Genomic DNA, 27,012 nt, shown 5'->3' on the forward strand with positions numbered 1-27,012 from the left:
AACCATCCAATGGCTGGTGAAATTGATGAATAAGTGTGTAGAATCTCTTCAGTTGCCCAAATTATGGAGGAAAGCTCAAGTGGTAGCTTTACTTAAACCAGGAAAGGAACCTATAGAGTCAAATTTTTGTCCTGTTTCTCTCCTCTGCCACTTGTATAAAGTTTTTGAATGAATGATTCTGGAAAGAATAGCAGCAAACATTGACGAGAAACTTAACAAACCGAGCAAGCTAGTTTCCATCCCGGAAAGTCCTGCTGTGGCCAAATTCTGAATCTCACGCAGCACATTGAAGATGGTTACGAGAAGAAGCTTGTGACTGGAGCAGCTTTTATCGATCTTTCAGCAGCATATGACACTGTTAATCACAAGAAGCTGTTGGTCAAGCTGTACCAAATAACAAAAGATTTTCACCTCATGAATGTAGTTAAAACCATGCTCCAGAATCGATGATTCTACGTACTCTGCAAGGAAAGAAGAGCAGATGGAGAAATCAGAAGAATGGTTTACCTCAAGGAAGCGTATTGACCTCGATGCTCTACAATATTTATACTAACGATCGGCCAACCCACCCACCCACAAGTGAGGAAGTTTATCTCTGCCGACGATATGCAGTCAAGCAAGGAGTTTTGAAGAATTTGAGAAGTGGTTGACACAAGCCTTAGAAATACTCTCCAATTACTATGAGACCAATTGCCTGAAGCCTAACCCAAACAAGACTCAGTATACGCTTTCCATCTGCGCAACAGGGAAGCAACTGATGAACATCTTTTATGTTGCCCAGATCTAATTGATGTGTGCTCCACGGATGACATTCTGATGGTCAATGAGAAGGCGATACAAGCCGCTGTTTTTTGGATGGAGAGGATATGATTGGTGTTCTGGGCTCGGAAAGTTAAGTAAGTATGCTACCAAAACATAGTCTTACCTTTTCTCTTACAAAAGAGATACCAGCTTGCCTTCCCTTACCCTCAGTAATACACAAATCACCAGACAAAATCAGATCTCTTTGCTTGGACTAATGTTTACCTTCAGTCTTTCCTGGCATAAACACATCACATCAATAGCCTCCTCAGCATCCAAGAACATGACATTCTCTTTCATTCAAGAGCCTAATTTACACCCAACCAACTCTTCACTATATATGTTTAGAATATTGCTCGCATGTTTGGGGTAGTACACCTAAAACTTCCCTTAAAATTCTTGATGGCATCCAGAGGCATGCAATTAGGCTCATTGATGATCCCTCTCTTACCGACTTACTTCAACTTATATCTTACAGTACTGTGTCTATTCTGCAGGTACTTTCATGATCACTGCTCCAGTGAATTGGCAATAATCATTCCTCCACTCTCTGTGGAGAAATTATGATTGCCAATCTAGATGGCAGCGTTTGTTTGCCTGTCTCTTCATTGGTTGATGCTTATAATTAGTGATAGCCATTGGCCAGATATCTCTGATTGGCTACTGGTGGAGATTGTGGAGATTTAACTGCCTATTCAGTCTCCAGTAGCCAGATAGGGTTAAAAGGCCTTGCCTACTACCTGTAAGAGAATAAAAGGCATTAACTGATTGTTTTTATTATTATTTTTATATAAATCTGGTACGAGTCTGAAGGATTCCCTGAGTAAATTGAATGACTGTTGTAATAAATTTGGTATGGAAATCAGCAATAAAATGACAAAAATAATGAAAATAGGCAGAATCGTTGAAAACATTAACTGCATTTTGAATGGAGAGCCTATAGAATAACTGAAATATTTCAGCTATTTAAGGCAATTTTTTTTTTTTTTTTTTTGGTGAGGATGGCAAATTAAATATGGAAATAGACAGAATTAGTAAAGCTGGTATGGTAGGAAGTCAGTTGAATAAATTTATATGGAATAAGAGAGAAATTAGTCAAAACACAAAACTAGCTGTATACAAGACATTGTTTAAATCAATTTTAACTTATTGATCTGAAAGCTGGGCTAGAAAAGATAGAGACCACAGATATGAGAGTTCTGAGATAGATTAGGGGAGTCAGTAGATGACATCAATATCAGTATCATATTAAAAATGTGGATATTAGGACTTTATATTGTCAGCTTTCAAGGTTGTTTTAGCGGAGCTAGTCTCAAGTAGTATGGTCACTTAAACAGAACAGGAGAGGAAAGGTTAGCAAAGCAAGGATGGCTGGTAAAAAACCCCGAGGAAGACCAAGATGTATGTGGATTGATACAGCAAAAAGTGCCTTACAAGACAGAAATATAAGATCTGATAATATTGAAGTACAGGCAGTCCCCGGTTTATGAATAAAATACGTTCCTGAGAATGTCTTTAAGTCGGATTTGTATGTAACTTGGATCCCTGATGAACAGCTCATATGTAATAATAGTATATAGTATAACAACACTGTAATGGCTCATTTGTGACAATAATAATACAGTGTAATGCTATGATAATAATATCATTCCTGTACTATAATAATGTTACAGAAACTATTGTGCTCTTTCTTTTAATTCAAACAAACAGAATCTAAAAACATCATACAAAAAGTTTAGGTGGGAGACAAGAGAAATTTCATAAAAGGATATTAAAGGTTGCATCAATGTCTTGCTTACTGGAAGGGGCATGATAATGGAGATGGTGCTAGAGAAGATGGACCTAGAGACCTTAAATGCAGAAATGACTCCCTGATTCATTTACTGTAATAACGATGTAGTATTGGGTGGTAAAAATACCCCCCTTACGTTAGGATGAAGGTCATCTAAAGATGTTGGATGTCCAGGAGCATTGTTCAGCACAAGCAGAATTTTAAAGGGAATTTTCTTTGACGAACAATAACGTTCCACAGCAGGAACAAGACAGTTCAAGAACCAATCTTCAAACATGGCAAATGTGACCCAGGAACTTAAATCTGACTTCCAAATAATGGGAAGATCTGCTTTAATAATGTGGCAAAGTGCAGGTTTGTTTACATGCACGAAAGAAACTAGTTCCCGAATTATTGATTTAATTATTAATTATCCTTATGGAGAGCCTTGAGCCTGTTCGTAAGTACGGAACACCGTAAGTCAGGTTGTCCATAATCCAGGGACTGCCTGTATTGAGAGATAAGAGATTAATTCGGAGGAAAATTGTTAATAGCAAGTTCATCATGATGTAATTTTTTCTTGTAGTACTATCATGATATCCTGTACACCATCTTGAGGGTACATGTCAGGAATTTTTTGGTTATGATGATGATGGTCAAAAGGTTGAATTCCAGATGACTGGAGTAGAGCTCTCATGGTAACCATCTATAAAAAGGGAAACAAAACAATGTGAAAATTACAGAGGAATTTCCCTACTAAGATACTTGAAAAGTGACTAAGAAAAATTATGCAAAAGAAACTGGGTTCAAGCCAAATGCTTGTTAGAATCAGATTTTCACTGTAAAACAAATAGTTGGGAATATAAGGATTATTTAAGTTGTATAGTTCTGGAAAAGGCTGTTCTATGGTGTTAATGGGATATTATACAGAGCAGCATGTGCTTAAATGTAAATTGAATGTCAGTAGTTAGAACTGAAGGAAGTACAAGAAGATGGTTTGATGTAAAATCAGGTACGTAAGACAATACATGCTTGCTTTCAAAACAGAAGATAGCCCTTTATGCTGATAATGTGGTACTCTTAAATAAATCCTGTACCAGTCTTCAGGATTCCTTAAACTGAATAACACCTATAACAAATCTGGCATAAAAATCAACTGTAAAAAGACAAACTCTATAAAAATGGGCAAGAATATAGAAAACATCAGCTGTATTCAAAATGTAGAATCTATAGAACTAGCAAACTATTCAGCCATTTGGGAAGTTTTGGTGGAAATTGATTATGGAAATAGATAATAGAATGCATATAGAAAGGCTTAGTCATTGTTAATTATTCATATTAGTGCTTTACAGTGCAAATAACATCAAGAGATGAAAAAATAATTTATTGAATTTATTAATATTGCTGGTTTTCTTCCCATCATCAGACCAGTGAGTGTAGACTCACATTAGAAACAATTCAAAGCATACAAGCACTACACTCAAACATTAAGAAACAATTTAATTTGTAACTGACACAGAACTAATGTTCTAACAAGGTGCTCTGTATGGACCAGAGAGCCCTTGTAAGTTTATTTAGGAAAGTCAGGCTATCTGTGTTTATGACTCTTTTTTCTCTCTCTCTCTCTCTCTCTTAGGTCTTTGGCAAATTAATGCAACCATACTTGTTGAGGTTGGGGGAGTGCTTCATATTAGATGTTGATTCTAAAACTAGTCTTTCAGACCTATAGCAACTTCTGTGTAAAACTAGTGTGTTTTTCCATTTAATCCTGTGTGAAGGAGTATAGTCTGCTATTCTCAACTTGTCATAAAGATGATTGTGGATGTAATTTTTGTGTTCTTCAAGACTCCTGTTAACTGATCTCTCAGTCTCATAGTGGGCCAAACTACAGGCACAAGGAACTTTATACACTCAAGTATATTCAAGAGGATGAAGCTGATCTTTAGGAGAGCAGATGAAGTAGCTAGCTGTATTAGTTGGTTTAAAAGTGGTTCATCCTTTGAACCACTTTTAAACACAATGAGATGTTACATGACTGCATGTAACATCTCATTGTTTTTTTATTTAAAATTTTAATTTGTCTCATTAACACCAATTTTTTTTTTTAACACAGTATTTCTGCAATTCATTTGCCTGCTCCACTTTCCATTAACCCCTTAGCGCACTCAACCGACTTAACTTGGGTCTGAGAAACTGAATTTTTTCCACGCACCCGAGTTAATACGTGTGACCGTGAATTTTGGTTTCACATATAAATACAACCAAATATACATGCTAGACAATTTTGTGCCTATTTCCTTTCAGCCGAGAAAAGTTGCCAATGCCGTGTATCAGCTATTTCGTTTGCATTTGCACATTTTTTGTCCACTATTGCTTGCTGAAAACCAGAATACAGTCGTTATTGGACAAAAAATCCATTATTATATACACCATTTTATTATATTCATCTGCAAATCACCCTCATCCAAAAAATTGGCGGGAAAAGGACTGCTTTCTGGTTTTTAATTGGTGCGTTAAGGGGTTAATGCTTCTTATGTTGACTGTACCTAACTTCAATTTTATTGAGTTTGAGCTTGTTCCAATTTTTCTCTTTTTTATCTCATTCCACCAATTAAATCAGCAAGTTCTTGCTTATATCAATGGTATAAGCAAGATTTTAAGCAATTGGTTTAAAGCTGATGGATTACATTTGAATGGGTTTGCTGTTGGGCATTTAGAAAGTCAGTTGCTTTCTGAGAAGGCACAGAGTCAAGAAGTTAATCAGGACTATATCCTAGACTCACTCCCTGAATGTTATCATTCAGGGAGTGAGAGGTGTGATTGAAGTCTGATTAGCAGAATAATGAATTACTGACCATTTAAAACTATATATTTAGAAATTTATATACATTTATTTTACAAATGATATTCTATCTTTTTCAATTTAGCTGACCTCCTTGAATACAAATTCTACCTTATGGTTCTTCTTTATGAACTGGTCAATAACATCGTCATAAAAAGTTGGTTGTAACTTAATTTTCCCAAGCAACATTTTCTCGATAGATAAGAGCTAACGATGACGGTCTTTCTTGTCCTTGGGTTGACCTGCAGTATATATTAATGCACCTTAGCGCTGAAAATGAGCGTTCCACGGAGGATGTCATAGCAGGAATACTTACTACCAACTTTATGAGTTTGAAAAACTCAGGCATACCCAAGTACACTCTATTGGTATGCATGAAATTCATTAAGTCTGAAATGCTTCTGTCTTTGAATTCAGACGATGCGTACATTACACTTAGTTCAGTTTTAAGTGAACTATATTGAATAATGATCCATAGATTTTTTGCAGATATGTTATATCACTATCAGGGAGTTTATTTCTGTAGTTTAACAATTAAGGAGAAAAAAGAACTGAAAATTTGCGATAGATTTGAAGCGTTCTCAAATTTGTAACATGATGTTGTCCAGGATTTCATTGAAAAGATACTTAAATCTTAACTCTTCTGAATCATCACACATATAACGTCTCTGATGACTTGGTTTCCCTTCACAAACAATATCACGTGTAACATTGTCATAAATACTCGTGTAACCTTCCTCTCTCATAGTCTGAATATTTAAAGAGAATTCAATTGAATTCTCTATATTTAAATATTCAGGTCAATATTTAAAGACAATGTCAGAAAATGAGAAAATCTTTGAAAATACTACCGGTAGAAATTGAGTGTTAAACTTATGTAAGAAAGTTAAAAAAAAAAAAAAAAAAAACCTTGCGCTTTCAAAACTGTCACTGTCCTAGTCATCTGGAGCATCCAAAATGTGTTGAAAGAATGCCTCTATCATACCATTATTCTCTTTCACAGTGTTCACAATACGTGAAGTGAAGTTCCATCTTGTTGGTGCTGCAGTGAGCAATTTCCTTTCAAGAAAGTTCTTAAGGTCAGCTGTCCTCTTTGTAGACTTTGAGAAGAAAGCGTAAGACCCAACATAGTTTGAAAGAACTCTGTACACTCTTTGATGTTGAAAGCAGATTGCTGTAGTGTTAAATTCAGCAAATGGCTGTAAGAATGCATGAAAGTCGTGCATGGATACTGTTCTTGGATCCGTTTGTTTAAATCACTCACTTGATCGGCTAAGACAGCAGCACCATCATATATCTGTGCCATGAGTTTTTTCTCACACTTGTACTCCTTCAGAACTGCAATTATGTGTTTGAAAAGTGCTGCAGTAGAGCGATCTCGACTCACATCAGTGAAACCCAGAAATCTTTCGTGAACTTTGTTGTTACCATTAATGTAACGAAGAACAGTCGAAAGCTGAGACTTGTTTATGATGTCAGAAGTTTTGTCCATAATTAACGCCACAAAGTCTGTTTGCTCGATCTCTTTCTTTATTACCCTCCATAACTACTGAGTTAATTGCAGCAATCAAGTCGTTCTGAATGGCTGAAGATGTACCTCTAAAAATAGAGGACTCCTTCAAATGAGTTGCCAAAAGATACTGAGTTATTAGATCAAGACATTGTACATAATTTGCTCTGTTTGCAGACATCAGGGACTCGTTATGACCACGAAATGGTAGCTCTTGCTTTGATAAGTAATGGACAACATCTATTAAGCATTTCAGAATTTCGCGATTTTTTTACCTTTTCATTATACAGTACATCACTGATACATTTCTGTTCAAGCTGGTGATCAATTCTTGTTCTTCTGAAGCTGTTTAATTGAAGAAAACATTTAATATGGTTAGCAGATTTTTTGTGCCTGGTAATAGACAATGTCAAAGTGTTTAAGTTGCTAAAACCACACCTCGTTATTACCAGAAAACAGAAGACAAGGCCAACAAAACAGCTTATTCAATTTCTTCAATCCCGCTGACCAGTGGGTGTTCTTGAACTGACCCTCACTGAATGAGCAAACATATTCTCTGTTTTTTTTTTCTTTCCTTGAGCGAGTTTTTAAATCTGGCAGTGACGGGCATGGCCTGCCATTCTTTACAATATCACTTTTCTCCTGAACACTCCTCTGGGAAAAGGGATTTCTTAATAAATAAACTGTCAATAACACACACACTTCTAATGACTGTCCAGTATCAATCTTAGCACCTCAAAATTAACAGAAAACTAATAAATGCAGCAGTTTACATACACAGTCCTCCACAAAGCAGTTCACTTAAACATCACACACACTTGTAAAGGCATGAGCTTGTGCAGCAAGCCTGGAGAATTTGCACCTGGACAGGAGGAAGATGGATATGAGGTTGAAGATGTGGTTACAGCAGCACAAGATGATGGACTGCATAAAGGTGAGGATGAAACAGGTGGGAATGGAAATCAGAGTCAGGATCAGAGAAACGAGAGTGGTCAGACCGAAAAGAGAGAGATGTGGTATAGCAGCTAGAATAGAGAATGTTAGTGCTGGTAGAATGGCCTCAAATACACAGGGATTGTTATGTTTGTACACAAATGTAAGGAGTATTTGAAACAAGAGAGCTGAGTTTATTTTGATTGAGTTGGTATGCCCAAAGATAATTGGAATAAGTGAAACTGGGTTGTCTGAGGAGGATGTAATGTCAGCAATAGAATTAGGATATATAATTTTCCTGAAGGATAGAAATGTGAAAAGAGGAGGAGGGGTGTGCTGTTAATGATTGCAGAGGAATTGTGTCTGCAAAGTGCGGATGTTCATGGTGTATGCACAGATTTTGAATCTGTGGTGTGAAGTTGAAATAAACAGGTTATATATCTGATAGGATGCTGTTATAGGCCAGGGGAATGCAGAGAATACCAATTGTGAAATGTTTAGGTAAATTAGTTGGGCATGTAAAAAGAAGGTGTCTTGATGAGAGACTTTAATTACAGGAATATAGAATGGAAGGAGGAGATAGTGCATGGGAACAAGAAGAGCGAGTTTGTGGAATTTCTGAGAGATAAGTATCTTAAACAGCATGTGATTGAAGCAACTAGAGGCTTTAATGTTTTGTATTTGGTGATAACTTAACAAGATGCAGCTGTTAATCAGGTGTTGACACTGCTGCCGGTTGGTGAGAGTGATCATGAGGTACTTGTCTGGGAAGTGATGAAATAAGAAAAGGTTACTGTCAAAAATGGATGCATGTGGAAGTATAAAGCAGGTGATTATAGGAATTTCTGTAGTCATGTTGCATCAGTACACTGCAGATGAGCTGAGAAGAAAAGATGTTGACAATGCATGAAAACTCACAAGGCAGTATTTGACAAAAGCAGTGTATAATAACTGCATACCAAGGTTTAAGCAGGTAAATAGAATAGGAGTGAAATCAAGCAAGCTGTTTTGGAAAAGAAAATGTTATGGAGGAGGTACAAGACAGTTGGTAGTGATCACATCCATGAAGATACATGCTAGAAAGGTTACAATCATTGTAAAGAAAGAAAGGGTACAGTATTAGAGGGGATTGGCTGGTCAGGCCAAGGTTAACTCAAGGGAATTTTTCTGCTATGGCAAGCAAGAGAAAGAATAATTATGGCAGATTAACACTGGTGGAATTATTGAACAAGCACTTTATCAGCGTATATCATACTGGTGTAAATGATGCCATGCAATATATAGAGGAGAGTCAAGTATTTAGAGGAATTGGAAGTGAAAAAAGCATAGGTGTATCAGATGTTGGTTGGGTTAGATCAGTGGTCGCCAAAGGGGTCGATATGACATTGTTAGGGGTTGATTCAGGCTCAGGGATTGATTGGGGGTCGACAGAAAAATATAAAACATCATTGTATGGGTAACATTTAATTCGGTTAACCTTGGATTACCTCCATGACAAAAGACATGGAGGTAATGACAACGCAATTAAGAGTGAATCGTGGGATCAGTACCTCCATCTTACAGGTCCGTGAATAGGACCTGTAAGATGGAGTAAGGTCATGAAAATAGTTACTGAGGCCAATCAAGTAGGCCAAAATGATATTTACCAATAAACAGATGTTGGTGGTTCCTACCGGCCGTCGCAGTGGGAGCAAGATTGCAACACGTGCGTGGTTCTTATTTACTGATACTTACAAGTATTCGATCCCAGTCTCATTTTTACGCATCGACATACAAGTGAGCGTTAATGTTCTAAAATTCATAAAATTCTAAAAACATACATATTATAATTCAATCGTTATTCATTCACGAACTAAACTTCTCTATGTTGAAGAGTTGAGCAGCGCTGGTTGTAATACCAGTGATATTAATACCAGTCTATCTATCCCAATGGCTTTAACAGGCCTTTAAGGCCCACAACCTTCCAAACATGTTTGATTTCGTAACCGAAATACGAGGATAAAATGGTCACTCCTATGCCTCAACGTATTCTTGACTGTATCCCTGTGTGTTCACGGGGCTGGTTTGCCTGCTTCCGGGATGAAAAACACCAGATAAACTGGCGGAAAAAACCCTACTGCCTGCACCCAAGACCGGCTAACTTGGCTATGGCTGAGGAAGATCCTTCAGCTCCTCACGTCTCCGACGGGAATCGAACCTAGGACACTCCTTCCCCAGGCATATGGTTGCGAAGCACAAAGCCACTAGGCTAACCGAGCGGACATTAATTCCAGTAGTTTATTAATATCACTAGTAATACCAGTGATATTACTAGTGATAGTAATAGTAGTAGTAATAGTAATATAATAATATATACTATATTATACATACAATAAACACTGTAACTATAAAATAAACAATCTAAAAACTCACATAAACGTCTTTTTTTGCTTGTCCTATTATAATTACGTAATAGTAAAATATAGGGGGTCGATAAAAAGTCAAACGCTTGAAGGGGTCGACGGGCAAATGACTGGCAACCCCTGGGTTAGATCTTAATAAGACTGTGTGAATGGATGATATATCACCACATATTCTTGAGGAATGTTCACCACAGTTGACTATGCCCTTGACCTGGTTATTTAATGAAAGTCTTTGTGTGTTGAGGCTTAAGTGCTGAGAGGACATCGTGTTGGAAGTTTAATGGAATATTTACAACACTAAGAAAGGATTAAAAACTAATTTTTAATGCTTCCAATATTTCGTCTCAGTTACTGAGACATCTTCAGGACTTACAAATAACTTGTGACACACACTCAAATACAACGCAATACTAAGTGAAACATGTGAGTGACTCTAAAGTCCTATCTAGGTGGTGTGCCCTTTATCGATGTTTGTAGGCAGTCTAAGATGTAAAGTGGGATCTTTGATAATGTTTCCCAAATTTTGGGAAGTTTTATGCAACTGTTTTTATTTAAATTCGGTTGATTCTGAGTGCGCTGCAAATTCTAAAAATGGTTTTTCTTTTTTGAATTTACTGTGGTGGAGCATGGTTTTTCTCCAGGAGATCCTGTGAGTTGTATCCAAAGCATGGTCTGCAAGGCCAGATTGACCATAGTCGTGACTGCAGATGTATGATTTGCTAAACGAATTGTTGCTGATCTACCTGTCTGTCTGAAGTAAGCCAGCTTGCAGGAACCGGGTACTTTATATACTCCAGACACTGACATGGGAGGGAACTGATCTTTGATTGAACGGATAAAGTTAGCAAGTTTACAGTGGGGCTTAAGAGCTGTAGAGGTTACACTTTTTTGAGAACCTGGCAATTTTTGCTGTGTGCCACGGACGTAGGGGATGGTGATGGAATTTCTGAAGAGATGGCCAGGGGATGAGGGATGAACTGATTAATCCAGAGGAGATTATATAAAAGAGTAGAAGGTGAGAGGAAAAGAACCAGTGATCATCCCTGGAAGTTATTTAAAAGTGTGGTGAAGAGGCATGTGAGGAGTAGATTTTTTACATGGAGAATTGTCAGTGAATGGAATGCATTACCAGAATGTGTTGTTAATGCAAGGAGTGTTAAGGATTTTAAAATTCTATATGATAAATATGTTCTAAGTTGAATGAGTCTGCCAACTCCATGGAGGGTGTAATAATAATAATCAGCTGAACTGTTAGAACAGTTTCAAAATTTTTTCTAAGTGTATATGCTAAATATCTGTTTGTACCTTTTTTAAAAATGTTTGTTTCCTAATGAAACTAGCTACACTGTCAGAGAAACATGTTGACGTATTTTAATGAAACTGGTGTATAGCATATCATGAAATTTATATTTTACTAGAGATCACAATCATAAAAGTCTAAGAAATATGATTGTGCATGTTCGCCTATATAAGGATTTAATAAGGCCAAATCCGGATTACTGCACACATCTGGAGTCCCAGATTCTGAGGGAATAAAGAAGTGAAGAGGAACTAGAGACAAGTGACAAAGATTGTGGCAGGTCTTTGGAATGCTGCGGTCGTCATTCCAAAAATCCTCATTTCTCTCATAACAGTATTATACAGTGTTCTCGCTCTTTGCATTCACCATTACTTGTCATACTTCTGATTTTTGTTTCAGTCATGAAGTGGGGAAAATGAGCTGCCATTATCTAACGATAATGCATAAAGCAACACACACTTTAAGCAAAACAAAAAGTGTTCCATATTATGAATATATTTTAATTAAATTTCAGTTATAGTCTCTAATAAATAAATTTCATCATCAAATCAATGCATTCATTTAGTTAAATATTAACTTAACATGCATATACAGTATACACAACATATGCAATAGACAATTTATTAATTAAAGACAATTAATTGTGCTTTTCTCTCAATATAATTTTGTTTAAAAAAGAAATATGTAATTATAAATGCAAAAATGAAAATTGGCACAATTTAATTAAATACTGTAGTGCATCTATACATTTTATTCTTGCAACGCCTTATTCCTTACGTTGGTGTGAATTGTAACATAGTATTGTCCAAAGCTTATTTTCATAGCTCATGAATGGCAAAGAAATTGAGCTAGCTGAGGAATTAGATAAGTACCAGATCGACATAATACGGGTGACTGAAACAAAAAAGACAAAACTGGTGAGATCTTTCTGAGCAATAAATACAAAATATTATATTTTGGAAATGACAATCAGGGAAAGGAAGGAGTAGCCATAGTATTCAACACAAAATACAAGGCTAATCTTCTTGAATGGCAGGGAGTCTCAAGTAGAGTGATGTGGGCAAACATCAGAATGGGGGAATTGGACAATGAAACTTAATTGTGCCTATGGTCCCACAGAAGGTTCTACTAAGGTAGAAGTGGAGGAATTTTTTGATCCTTTATAAAAAGCAACTCATAGTTGAAAAAGGAAAAGTAGGACCTTGTTGGGATCTAAATAGCAGAGTAGGAAATGATTGTCAGACATACAAAAATATTTTGGGAAAATTTGGAGAAAAGAGCAAAGCTAATAATAATGGCAAATACTTGTTGGATTTCTGCTCAGGACATGGACTGGTTATTACTAACACCATGTTCCAACATAAAAATGTGCACAAATTCACAAGGAGATAAGAGACAAGGAATAAGAAAAGTCTCATTGACCATGTTATTGTTGATAGTGATGTTTTCTCCCTGGTGCAGGACACCAGTGTGTACAGAGGATTTGAAATTGGGAGCGATCGCTATTTAGTCTTAATCAGGATAAAATTGAATTTCATATTGAAAAGAATAACATGTAAGAAAGTTTCAAAGCAAATAAAAGTTGAGCAGCTCTCAGATGTGAACTGTAGATTAAAATACACAAAGATTATTGAAGAAAAAATGAAAGAATTTGAGAACAGCAACCAAACCTTGGAGATTCAGTGGCAAGCCTTGAAGAAAACCCTGATTGATTCAGTCAGAGAGGCATGTGGTGAGGTTGTCTGCAAGGATAGAAAAATCAGAACTCCATGGTGGACACAGGAAGTTAAAGAGGCAGTGAAGGAAAAGAAGAAAGCATATCAAAAGTTCCTGGCATATAAGTCAGCTTTTGCTCTTAGAGAATACAGAGACAAATGTAAAAAAGTGAAACACTGTGTAAAACTAGCTAAACACAAAAGTCATGGGAGGACTTTGACAAGAACATAGAAAATAAATATCAAGAAGGTGGTAAGATATTCTGGGGTTGTTGAAGAAGCTTAGAAATGGAAGAAAGACTGCTGTAAAAGGAGTTAGAGATGATAAAGGTGACATGAAAACAGGAGAAAAATATATCCTTGAAGTATGGAGTAATTACTTCAAAAAATTGCTAAATGAAACAAGCAGTGACAGCACAGTGGTAAAAAACACTCAACAGGCATGCAGTCAAGAATACATATCCATACTTGAAGTAGAAAATGCCATCAAAGGCTTGAAATGTGTGAAAGGCAGCAGGAGTAGATGATATTCGACCAGAAATGCTGAAGTATTATTATTATTATGGGCAGCTCCAAGGAGTCCTTGACATGATGTTGGGCCTCCCTCGATAAGTCCATCGAGGGAGGCCCAACATCATGTCAAGAACTATTCAACATTCACACAGTATCTATCATACTTCACCTTGAACTCATTTTCAGTCATGGCACCCACAGACTCTGGCAGCTTATTCCAATCATTTACCACTCTCCAAGTAAAAAACCTAGCTCTAACACCCTTGCTAACCACACTCTTACCAAACTTCCATGGATGGCCCCTAGTCCTCCCACTACCAGTCCTATTCTCGAACATATCTTCTGGATTAATCTTATAGAAACCCTTCAGTAATTTGAATGTCTCAATCATATCACCCCTTTTCCGCCTATCAACTAATTTCTGCAGCCCACAAATCTTCAACCTGTTCTCATAAGGTTCATTCCATAGTCCTGCTATTATCTTGGTCACTCGTCTCTGGATCCTCTCCACCTCCTCCCTATCGAGAAGAAACCCTGGTGCCCATATCTGGGCACAGTAGTCTAGGTGGGGTCTTATCAAGGCTCAATACAGAGGAACAATAACCTGTTTTTTTTTTTTTAAATAACGAAAACTGTGGTGAGTTCATAACTAAAAGAAACGCACGTATTAACCACAGTGAAAATTATTTAATTGTAAATATTTCATCCTAAGTATCTTAGGACATCATCAGTACAGTAGTTTAAACGATAATAGGAATAACATACAGTTAGGGCGTATGATTACAATAGAATCTCATTAGACGTGCATAATGTGTTACAGAAGTGAAAAAAAAAATAATTACACAATTTTGTATGACAATTTCCCATACTTTAGGAATAGTAAGAACACCTTTGCAGTTTAAATTTGGTCTGTGTAGTAGGGCTTCAGAACGTTCTTTATATAAACGTTCATGTTTATATAAAGATCTATGTAAAAGTTTAGACTTTTCCCAATGGATCCTATGGCTGGGATTTTCAATTCCGTGTTGAGAGAGGCCAGATTACCACAGAAATCTGGCTTCTCTCAAGTGGCAGAAATGAGCTGATTTTGCCACTTTTGCTATGTTTCCCCTAAACTTCAACTCCCTATCCACCAACACTCCCAAATCCCTGGCCTCGTCAATCTCCTGGAGTACAGTTCCACCAATGTGATATACTGCTACTAATCTTTTCAACTCAAAATGCAAAACCTTACATTTTTCCACATTAAATTGACATCCATTCTCCTTAGCCCAGTCCTCCAAACTATGAGGATCCCCCCACCACCACCACCATGGAGTATATCATATCCATTGCACCTGTAGCCTACTTTATATTGGTGAAACTGGATGTACAATTCCTGTCCGGGGGGGTAAGAACACGTTAAATTTAACAATTTTGTTGAAGCAGGTCTCTCAGATCACACTCTTAACACTGCACCAAATTGATTGGAAAAGTATCTGTTCTTTACATCATACAAATCCCTGGTATGAACACATTTAAAGACGCCTGTGAAATTTTGATCAACCATCCTAACATTAACAATAATGGTGGCATAAAAATCTCAAGAATTAGGATGGCACACATTCAGCCTACTTAGTTCAAGTTTTCCAGCAAACCCTGACTTTGGACTCGAAGCAATAATTTCAGCTCTTATTGGCCAGCACCAATACTGTTTTGTTCTAATTTATATGAGTAATTATGTGAAAACATGTTGCTCTCTAGCTTAATTTATTATTTGTAACCAAATAGATAATAATAATAACAGGACTGTAGCGTTGATATAGTAGTTTTTCACCAGAGGTCAGGTCAGTAGTTTTAATATGTAGCTTGTTTCTTTGTATAATACTTCAGATGATGACCTTAATGTGAAAGTCAAAGCTTTGAGGGATCGTTTCAGTTTATATTGAACTGAAGTTTTACTTTGACATGTTAGTTTTCATAATTTTTAATAATGAATTCTGATCACCATGTAACCATGAAAGAAAGGATTCTTGAATTTTATTATTTGTCTTATTAAATTATTTTTTTATGGGTAATTTATATAAATTCACCTTCATTATCAACAAAAAATTATACAAAACAAAAACAAGTAGGTTGCAACGTGCTGTGTTGCAGCGAATCCCAAGTAGTTGCACTTGATATCTCTAAAGCCTTTGACCGGGTCTGGCACAAAGGCTTATTAAGCAAACTCCCATCATTTGGACTGTCTCAGGACTTCTACAGATGGATTGCCAACTTCCTGTCTGGACGCACACTATGTGTGATGGTAGATGGCTCCCTATCCTCCCACTATCCAACAAATGCCGGAGTCCCACAAGGTTCAGTTCTCTCACCGACCCTCCTCCTTCTCTACGTCAGTGACCTACTTCAGTTGACCTCCAATCCAATACACAGTTTTGCAGATGACAGCACATTGCACTCCCCTCCTACATTTGATAAACCTCACCCTGTACAACTCACTTCAACCCACAGAACATCAACCACAACTTCCCTTAACGCAGACCTCCAAAACATTCTCCGATGGGGCTCAGATAACCTCATCAACTTCAATGCTAGTAAAACCCAGTTCTGTCTTATTTCACACAAAGAACCTTTTTCCCCCAGTATTATTTTCGATAACACTCAAATTCCCAGATAAGATGAAATCTCTCTTCTCATAATTACCATGACATCAGGCCTTTCCTGGCATAAACACATCACAACCATTGCATCCTCAGCTTCCAAAAAACTAGGCTTTCTATTTCGCTCAAGACACTACTTCACTTCAAAACAACTGTTAACCCTTTACAAATCGCAAATCCGCCCAGCTATCGAATACTGTTCTCACATTTGGAGTGGGGCTCCCTCAAAATGCTTGACTCAATACAGAGGAGAGCAATTAGACTGATAAATGATCCATCTCTTACTGACTCCCCCCCACTCTCACATAGATGCTTAGTCTCTGCAATTTGTATATTCTACAAATATTTTCATGGAAAATGCTCATCTGAAACAACATCAATAATTCCCCCACTCTCTACTAAACCCATTGGAACACATACAGCCACCTCCCAATACCCTTTCACAGTACACCTTGAAACCCACAAAACAAGTTTCTTTTCCTCCTCCTTCATCCCTGCTACTGCTGTACTGTGGAACAATCTTCTCCCCTGATGTATTTCCCAAGGAATACAATATACAGGTTTTTAAATCGAATGTTAACAAGTTCCTCCTCTCCCATCCCGCTACCCATATACGGTACTAAAGTACTAACTATAGGTTGAACAACCAACCTCTTGTATATGGGCCCAACTTAAAAAAAAAAAAAAAAAAAAAAAAAAAAATACATTTTAAACCCTCATTAAAGGAAAGCATATTTCTGAACAATTACATATAATGTATAGAGAGAATTAAAGAATGTATTACTTTGTTTGGTCCTTATATTTATTTTTTTAAAACATCACCTATAAAAATACTGACATGAAGTAGACTGATTGATACCTTGGGTGAGCAAAATTTTCTTATGGGTAGTAGATTTAAGTTGTATTTCTGTAGCTCTGGTTATAATTGTATTCCTATAAAACATTAAGTGATCACTATTCTGATGTGTTTGTAATTCCCTTTGTGTGATCACTATCCTGCTTATTAATTAGATTCCTGAAGTGGCTTGTAAAATTTTCATATTCAATATGAAATTTATATTGAATATTCAATATGATCCATATTCAATCTCTAATGCAAGACTTCCAGATTATCTAACCTTAGCACACCCACACTACTGATACTAATGTCTTTCATGGGTAGGATTCGCATTTAAAAAAAATTACAAGTTTATTACTTTTATTAACGTAACTCCTACCCATGAAAGATTTTTAACCTATAGTATTTTAGCACCATGAGCGAGTTAAAAATTCTTTCAAATTTTTATGAATTTTATATATTTTTTTTAATTTTTACCTAATTTAGAAACTCTTCTCTAGAGTCTAAACATGGAAATTTTCCAAACTATTTCAGGTCTTCAATAAGTGGGATGGTGGACTCACACCAGGCAGTGAAGTTCATCTCCCACCTGAAGACAATCACAAACATCCATGCTCAAGCAGCCTGTTGATTGGAACTTTGCCAACTAGGTCATTGATCAAGTGTGTGGAAATATAATAGGCAAATGATTCCTAACTGTGTGAAAGTGACACTTTTTCTGGGCTTTAAAATTTTTCCTTTGTTTTTTTTTTTTAAATATAATTGCATTACTAACAACATTTTTGTTAAGATTCAGAGATGTGTGTTAAAAAGGTATTCTAAATATCCTCAGTTTATTTTTTAAAAAAATCTGATATTATTATTTGAAATCATTTTATCTTGTTAAACGTTGCTGTAAAAGATACACAGTGCACCCATGATGTCCAAATAATGAGTAAGGTAAACCTGAATGTAATTAAAAATATTTTGGTAATAGTGTAAATGAAACATTTGGTTTATGCATATGAAGCGGGGGGGGGAGAATTTGCAATGAATAAACACAGAACTTTTAGAATCTCAATATCTAATAATTATGAAAAACATGATTTTGAAGGAAATTTCAACTAGCTGATTTTTGTATGTCCTCTTCCCTTTTTTTTCTGTTAAATTGGTGTCCTGCAAAGTTGGCAGTGCCTTTCCTTCCATCCATCCATCCCCAGTTATCAGAAACATATGTTCACTTCCTAGTTTTAAATGCTTTGGCATGATCCCATCCTAAACAGTTATCTCTCTCATACACCCCCACATGTCTATTTAGCCTGAATATTCCAAATATGTGAATAAATGTAAATTGGTATACAAATTATACCACATTTTATCTAAATTTTCTTTATTAACTAGGCAATAATTCCACTTGATGATGAGAAATTTAAGCATATTTCTGTACCTTGCATATCAGATGTTTTCATAGAAGTTGATTTAGTTCTTTCTGACTGAATGGCATGTCATACTACTTAGTTGCATTGTTATATTTTCATAGTCCACAGTTCATTTTAAAATAGAATTTTTCTGTTTTCCTTTTGCATTATTTATTATCTCTGTGTATTCAATTTAATATTTTAATAAACTATTAAAATATTAATTTAAAATTATTAAAATAAAGCAAAGGATATCTTACATGTGAGGCAGATCAAAGACGCTGAAGGAAGAGTATTATGGAGGGATGTGGACATAAGAAACAGATGGAAAATATACTTTGAGGGACTTTTGAATGAGGAAAATGCAAGGACTCATTGAAGATGGGCAGCCTTCTGAGGGAATGGTGCAGAACATCAGTAGAGTGGAAGTGATGGAGGCCATGAAGAGGATGAGGAATGGAAAATCGGTGGGCCCTGACAGAATTCCAGTGGAGGCATGGAAGGCACTGGGGAAAGAGGGAATTGACCTGCTGTGGGATCTGTTCATGAAAGTTTGTCAACAGGAAAATATACCCAAGGAATGGAGGGAGAGTACTCTTGTCCCCATCTACAAGGGTAAAGGGGATGCACAAGACTGTAAAAATTACAGAGGAATAAAGTTGAAATCCCACACAATGAAAATCCTAGAAAGGGTTCTTGATGGAAGATTGAGGAAGGAGGTGGAGATTTCAAAGGAACAATTTGGCTTCATACCTGGTAGATCAACAACAGATGCTATCTTTGGGTTACGGCAGATGATGGAAAAGTATCGAGAGAAACAAATGGAGCTACATCTAGCATTTATTAATCTGGAGAAAGCATACAATAAAGTGCCAAGGCAAGAAGTCTGGAGGTGTCTGAGGGAGAAGAAGGTTCCGGAGAAATATGTCAGGTTGGTGCAGGAAATGTACAGAAATGTGAAGACAAGTGTTCGGACCTGTCTGGGACAGACAGAAAGTTTTCAAGTAACAGTTGGCTTGCATTAAGGGTCAGCATTAAGTCCGTTTCTGTTTAATATTGTGATGGAGGTGGTAACAGAGCAGGTGAGAGAAGATGCTCCTTGGACAATGTTGTATGCAGATGACATCTTGCAGTGTGCAGATTCAAGAGAAGAAGCGGGAACTAAACTGGAAAGATGGAGAAAAGTACTGGAAGAGAGAGGTATGAGACTGAGCAGAAGTAAGACAGAGTATATGTGTTGCACAGTGGGTGGCGGACAGGAGACAGATCTGGAGCTGGAAGGAAGTGTCATCAGGAAGGTGAGAGACTTTAGATACTTAGGTTCAACAGTGGAAGAAGATGGAGGAGCTGAGAAGGAAGTGGGATGCAGGATACAAGCGGGTTGGAAGAACTGGAGGGAGATGGCTGGAGTGTTATGCGATAAGAGGGTGCCGATCAATCTGAAAGGCAAAATCTATAGGACAGTAGTGAGGCCAGCTATGACATATGCTATAGAAACTGTAGCCCTGAGGGAAAATAACATCAGCAGGATGGAAGTAGCAGAGATGAGAATGCTTAGGTGGATGTGCGGTGACCAGAAAGGATCGTCTGAGAAATGACTATGTCAGGGGAACAGTGAAAGTTATGAACTTAAGAGCGAAAATACAGGAGGCAAGGTTGAGATGGTTTGGTCATGTGATGAGGAGGGAGGATGAATGTGTGGGAAGAAGGGTCATGCAGATGGATGTGCAAGGAAGGCAGAAGCATGGATGGCCAAAGAAGAGATGGAGGGAGCTGGTAGAAGAGGACTTGAGGATGAAGAACTTGGATGTGGTGACAGCCCAAGACAGGAAGGTGTGGAGGAGACTCATTATCAACAGTGACCCCACTTAAGTGGGAGAAGCTGCAGAAGAAGAAGAATAAACTATTCATCAAATAATCTATTGCTGAATTTTTTTTACAATAATCTGTGCGGTTAGCCTAGTGGCTGTGCGCTTTGCAACCATATGCCTGGGTAAGGAGTGTCCTAGATTCGATTCCCGTTGGTGATGTGAGGAGCTGAAGGATCTTCTCCATCCATAGCAAAGTTAGCTAGTCTTGGGTGTGGACTAGGGTTTTCTCCCCCCAGTTTATCCTGGGGTCTTTCATCCTGCTAAACAGGCAAACTGGCCTTGAGAACTCAACACTATAGGACATAGGATACATCAGGGCATAGGGCTGACCACCTTATCCTGTGAACAGTTTGAGGTCCAATGTTTAATAAACCCTCGACACCACATGGTAATAGAGGGAAAAGGAAGATGAGATAAGATAATAACTTTGTGTTGATTTGTATTAGAAAGGGGAAAATATTAAATAAATTTTGTAGTTCCATTTATAGACCATTTCTAAATTTGTTTTAAATATTTAAGTTCAAAAACTTTTTCATTAAAAAAAATTTAGCATTCAAGTTGTAAAAACGGATATTTCTTGCAAGTTCTAAAAGCAATATTTCTTGTTTCAGACTATACCATCTTAGTAGCAACAACATCATTAGTGAATGGAAATTCTCTGTTGAAACTTCTGATGCCTGATGTTCAATGATTTTAATTTACTATTAGAGTAAGTATCATAAATATGTATCTGAATTATTGAATTTTCCAAAAAAAAAAAAAAAAAAAACTTAAGTCTTATTTAGAAAACTTAACATTATTATCAAACTTCTCTTTCACAGGATCATATTATGCTGTTGAAATGGTCTAAATTTTGGTAGTTCACTGGAAAACTGTGAGATCAGCAGTCTTTATTGAAACATGAGATCTATAAGTGACATCTCACTCCCAGCACTTACTGCTACAAAGCTGTGAAACCAAACTTAATATAGTTATGTTTATAAAATACAAGTAGATAATTCTTATTTAGGAAACTTGATATTATTATCAATTGCATCTGGAAAAAAAAAGTTACAAAAAACATACATAAATTGTATAATTTATACACCATAATAAGCATTCCTAATGCATTACTTCTATAAAACACAAGTTGTCGACATCAGGATTATCTTATAAATCAATTCAAACACTTCAGAGTTTTTTATGATCTCCTAATGAAAGATTTCACACCAGAAATAATTTCATTCTATAAAATCTGTTATTTCTGTGACAAAACATATTTACATCAGACTAAAAGTTTACAAAAATTGTCCACAAATGAAAAGATAGGGCTTGCTGCTCATGTTTTTGTAGAAAATATGAAATGGATTGGTCATCGTTTTTGATGCCTTTTACCAAAACTGATCTCCTGTCTCATCTTTTCAAGAAGTTTATTGAATTTGTTTGCAAACTTGGCAGTCTGAACAGGAACCAGGGGTCTCATTTTACATATTTGGAAGTCACTTATCCAGTCTTACAGTATGTCAACAACGGTTACAAAACAGTGAAATTCATACTTTGTGTGTGTTTTTGCATGACTTGTAGTAATGCAAAAACACACACAAAGTATGAATTTGCTGCCAGATAAATGATAGTGAAACATTTATCTGTTCTTCTTTAAAATAAAATAATCTTAATAAGCATTCCTGATTTTATTCCCATCCGATTTTCCCTTTCATATTAGGCTCAGTGGCCTGTCATGGCCAAGTTGCCAGCCTGGTTGGCTGAGTGGTTAGCATATCTGCTCTCCAAACATCAGGCTGAGTTCAAATCCTGACATGAGCATGGATATTTGTGATTATTTTTAGGTGGGAAATGAATCTTATTGCCCAGTGCAAGACCACCACCTTGCTTATTGGAAGCCTGAAGTGGTTGAAAAAGTTCCATGTTTGGTCTCTAGACCATGTAATTTTTTTTTTTAAATATAAATTATATATAAAAGCAATAAAAATAGAAGACTTAAAATCCTTATAGTACACAATGTAGTATAGGTTTGCAAATAACCTTTCGTGGGTGAGAGCAGGAAAAAAAAAAGGGGGGGGTAGGCTTCTTAGAAACTTGATACGTCTTATGATAGGATGGGTAGTCTTACCTGCATTGTCTGTTGTGTGAGGTGAAAAGCCAGAATTTCAAAGAGAAGAATAAATCCTACTACCTCTGTATGAAACCAGCTAACTCACCTTTAGTTGAAGCCTTGATAAAGTTTCTTCACATCTTAGATGGTATTCAAAATCAAGTCTTTCCACCCTTTGGTTGGAAAGATTGAGTCTTTCCAATAACATAGCCAGCCACTAAGGCTGGCTATGTTATTGTTGTAAACAAAAATGTATGTATAGTTATCATTTTTTGTTAGTATGCATAAAAGTAATTTTACACTAAGAGGGAAGAGAAAGAAATCTACAAAAAAAAAATACATTTTTAAATGTTCTCTGCATGTTTTATTGTCTTCAAAGTAGATGGAAATTATTAGCCCTAATTAACTTTTGAAATTGGTAGACAGCTGGTCTTCATTCCTAGTAGTCATCACTGATAGTTGAGTTCAAGACTGCGAACAGTACTAAAGCTTCAGAGACAGACAGCTGCTGCTTCTGTCACATTCATAACTGTCTGAAACAGCGAGAGTTCTGCAGTCCATTTTTCTCAGTTGTGGGATTAAAAATCCAAGCTCTCAAGAGAAAAACCTTGTTTGCACAAATGATCAACTAATTTGTGAAATAGCTGGAACCTAACCTATATGCTTCTAAGCAGTGCTCTTTTTTTGGGATGGTACGCAATAGTATAGAATTCTGCACCTTTATTAACAGTATGACATATGAATCCAGTACATTCCAAAATTTGTAATGTTTGGTAATTTTTATGCATTTACCTAGTATGCAAATAAGTATACTTATTTAATGAAATTTGCATTTTTCATTACATCTGATGTTAAGGTATGTGCTGTATAAAACTCTTTTTTCATTGGCAATATAAAATTTTTATTAAAAATTATCATATAGCTCTTACTAATTTTTTAATACTTGTATAATAAATTTATGCTTAATGTGTGTGTGTCATGTACTTAATTCTTATTTCCAAAAAAACATTATCTTATTCTTACTGAATTGTTATTGAATTTGGTACTGAATCTACTTGTGCGCTAATGTGGGAGTGAGTAATGGGTAAAAAAATCAGTAGCCAGTGAATTCTTTTTTTTTTTCTTTTTTATTTTAACTTGTGTTCTATTTCTCCTTACCATGATGTTCTTAATCCTCAGTATCAAAAGTTATATGAAACCATACTTCCTAATAAGGTTAGTAACTAAATGTTGTAAGGTAGTATGTAGAATGGACATTGTATAATTTATTATAGAAAAATGTATTTTCCTTGTCACAAAAATATCATTGAAAAAAGAAAAAATCAGTTACAATATTCAAAACTAACAAGAGCCGTATAGCATGTGATTACTTACTCACAGTCTCAATATCAACCAAGAATGTTATCTACCAATCATGAACATCAAGAACAAAAGAAATAATAAAGTTACTAATATGTCACTGCATTGCAAACTGGCATCTTCACAGCACAAACTACAACTGTGTTAAGACACATAGGACACCTTGATAGGACATTAATTAGTACCTTTTCAGTTACAATTTGAATCTTTCCTGCAACACTGTAATTGAGTGTTATCTTTATTCTCCGAAAATGCTGGTTTGAAATGCAACAAAATATTAGTAACTCAGTGAATTATTTTTTTTATATCACTCCCACACATGTGATGTCTCAGAGCCTCCGTATAGAGGGAAACCCCCATACAAAATAAATAAATATAACGTCTCAAGACCTAGAATATGCCTACTGTGTATGTGTGGACAAGTGATTAGTGAGAAGAAATGGATTTGTTAAAGTGTTTCTTGAAGAGATGACTCATTGGGAAAAATTGTATAGGAAGACTGTTTCAGAGGTTAGAGGTATGTGAAATGAAAGAAGAGGATGAATAGAAGAAAGTGCCTCCACTTTGGTGGTAGCTGGTTCAGTGGAGCAGCATTCATGGAAATACCCATAAAATAGACATCTGCTCTATGGGTATAGAATAGAATAATGCTAAGGCATCATTGTTTGATTGTATTACAATCAAACATTCTGAGGACGATTTTTAGTCCCAGATGTGAGAACAGTATTCTAAGGTTGGTAAGATTTGGTGTTTCTAAAATGTTTGGAATTGAGCAGAAGAAAAGCAATGTTTAGAACAAAAAAAAAAAAAAAAAAAAAAAAAAAAAAAAAAAAAAAAAGACCAAGTTTGGAGGCTGAAAAGGCTCTGAAATGATGTTTTGGTGCCAGAAGATAAAACTGGTTCATGAACAGAAAGACCATGCCTTATTCTGCTGAAAAGTGAGCCCTCTAGTACTCCAGCATTAATTACAGAGTTAAGAAGGACAAATTAGGTATATCTATAACTTAATCTTAGTTCTTAGTTTTCACACTCACTTATTTCAGATATCCCAGTTACACTGCAAGATTCTTTTATTCTTAAAATTGGGATTTTATAATAGAATGATTAGCAGCTTTAAGCCAATCAGTTGACAATTCATCTTGTTTTGTATCTGTTCTTGAGACAGGATAACAAATCATCTTGTATGTTCTGTTTGCCTTGGTGATAGGCATGCCATAAGTTGTGACACATGCTTTCCATTGAAACTAAGATTGTATAGAGGAAAAGCGATCTACTAGTTTCAGAATGTATACTTTTTTCCTTCTTGTATTCTCACATGTAAAAGGGTTGTTGAAACCTTTAGAACATTAGTAATGGACAAAAAGCCAAGGAGAAATTTTAAAAAAAAAAAAAAAATTAGTAATGCTGTATTGAAGATTGTACTCAATCTTCAGTACAGCATTAGATTGTATTCTTTACAAAATAGACAAGGATAAGACTGGTCTAAAGGACAGCAACAAAAGAAATGAAGAGGAATAAAAATTTTGTTTTGTGAGTTTGAAGTTGAATTGTGAAGGGGTATTGAATAGTTGTTACATGTATTACAGATTTAGAGGATGGTGGAGAAATTACCAGTGGCAATTTTGTTGAGTATGGATTGTGAAAATAGTTGTAGAAAATGTAGCAAACCAAATGTGTCTGTGGTTGAGAGAGAATGAATGGAGGGAATTGGTGAGAGGTAGGTTATTAATCAGTCTAATTGCATTGGATTGAGGATTTTTAGGTGGCACAACCCCAAATGTGAAAACCCCATCTCTAATGGTTGGATGGATTTATGATTTGTATAGAGTAATCGTCATTCAGAGATAACGTAATGCCTGGATATGTTTATGCCAAGAAAGACTGGAGCTTCATCATCCCACAAAGAGTTTCATCATTTGGATATTGTCATAAGTAAAACTGAGGGAAAAGATTTTTTAAACAAGAAATAGGACTGAGCTGCATTTTGCTGGCATCAAAGAAAAAAACAAGATGGCTATCAGAATCCCTCTGAAGTATTGTTTAGAGATCAAGATTATAGATCAGGGATGGCCACAACATGGCTCTCGAGCTGCATGCGGCTCGCATCCACGCGTCATGTGGCTCTTCGTGATCTACCAGGAAAAAATAAGCAAAAAGAGAAGAGTAGACAACAAAGGGTTGTTGTCTACAAAAAAGAGGAACAAAATAAAAAAAAGAGAGAGAGAATAAAACAGAATTAATAAAAATTACTGCAATAAAAAAGTTTAATTTGAAACACATTAAATGAAGTTTACTTTGAACAATTAAAATAATTTTATTTTTTTTTAAATAACGAAACCTGTGGTGAGATCATAACTAAAAGAAACACACACGTATTAACCACAGTGAAAATTATTTAATTGTAAATATTTCATCCTAAGTATCTTAGGACATCATCAGTATAGTAGTTTAAACAATAATAGGAATAACATACAGTTAGGGTGCATGATTACGATAGAATCTCATTAAATGTGCATAACTTGTTACAGAAGTAAAAAAAAAAAAAAAAAAAAAAAACATTATTTTACACAATTTTATATGACAATTTCCCATACTTTAGGAATAGTAAGAACGTCATTGCAGTTTAAATTTGGTCTGTGTAGTAGCTTCAGAACTTTCTTTATATAAATGTTCATGTTTATATAAAGATGTATGTAAAAGTTTAGACTTTTCCCAATGGATCCTATGGTTTGGATTTTCAATTCCATGTTGAGAGAGGCCAGATTTCTGCGGTTTAAAAAGACGAATGTGGTCTTGATGTTCCGAGATGCATTTCTGAACAGACCTACCTGTCTGTCCAAAGTAAGACAATTTGCATGAGCATGGAATCTCATAAATGCAAGGCAACATCAAAGGTGAGAGTTTGCCCTTAGGAGAAGGTAACAAGTTGTAAATTTGGTTGATAGGTTTGTAAGTAGTGGCAAAAGTGTATTTCTTCATAATTTTAAAAAAATGTACGGAGATGCCTTTGACGTGAGGTATGGGAA

At 36.0% G+C, this 27,012-nt stretch overlaps 1 protein-coding gene across 2 annotated transcripts in view; it reads left to right on the plus strand.

Annotated features, from left to right (window-relative positions):
* Positions 1-27,012, plus strand: part of LOC150100412 (vacuolar protein sorting-associated protein 33B-like) — a 257,234-nt gene that overhangs the window by 172,230 nt on the left and 57,992 nt on the right. Inside the window, exons 19-20 of one of the 2 annotated variants that reach the window (XM_090402342.1) lie at positions 21,147-21,244; positions 21,357-22,050. In XM_090402342.1, coding sequence (XP_090258468.1) covers positions 21,147-21,226 — 80 coding nt within the window. In that variant the 3' untranslated portion in view covers positions 21,227-21,244; positions 21,357-22,050. Of the gene's footprint in view, positions 1-21,146; positions 21,245-21,356; positions 22,051-27,012 lie in introns of those variants that run through there. The other variant, XM_090402344.1, reaches the window with a different exon arrangement.

This window comes from Typopeltis vanoorti, chromosome 13 (genome assembly GCF_054136105.1).
Source record: "Typopeltis vanoorti isolate ZY-2024b chromosome 13, IOZ_Tvanoo_1.0, whole genome shotgun sequence".
Classification (NCBI taxonomy): Eukaryota; Metazoa; Arthropoda; class Arachnida; order Uropygi; family Thelyphonidae; genus Typopeltis; species Typopeltis vanoorti.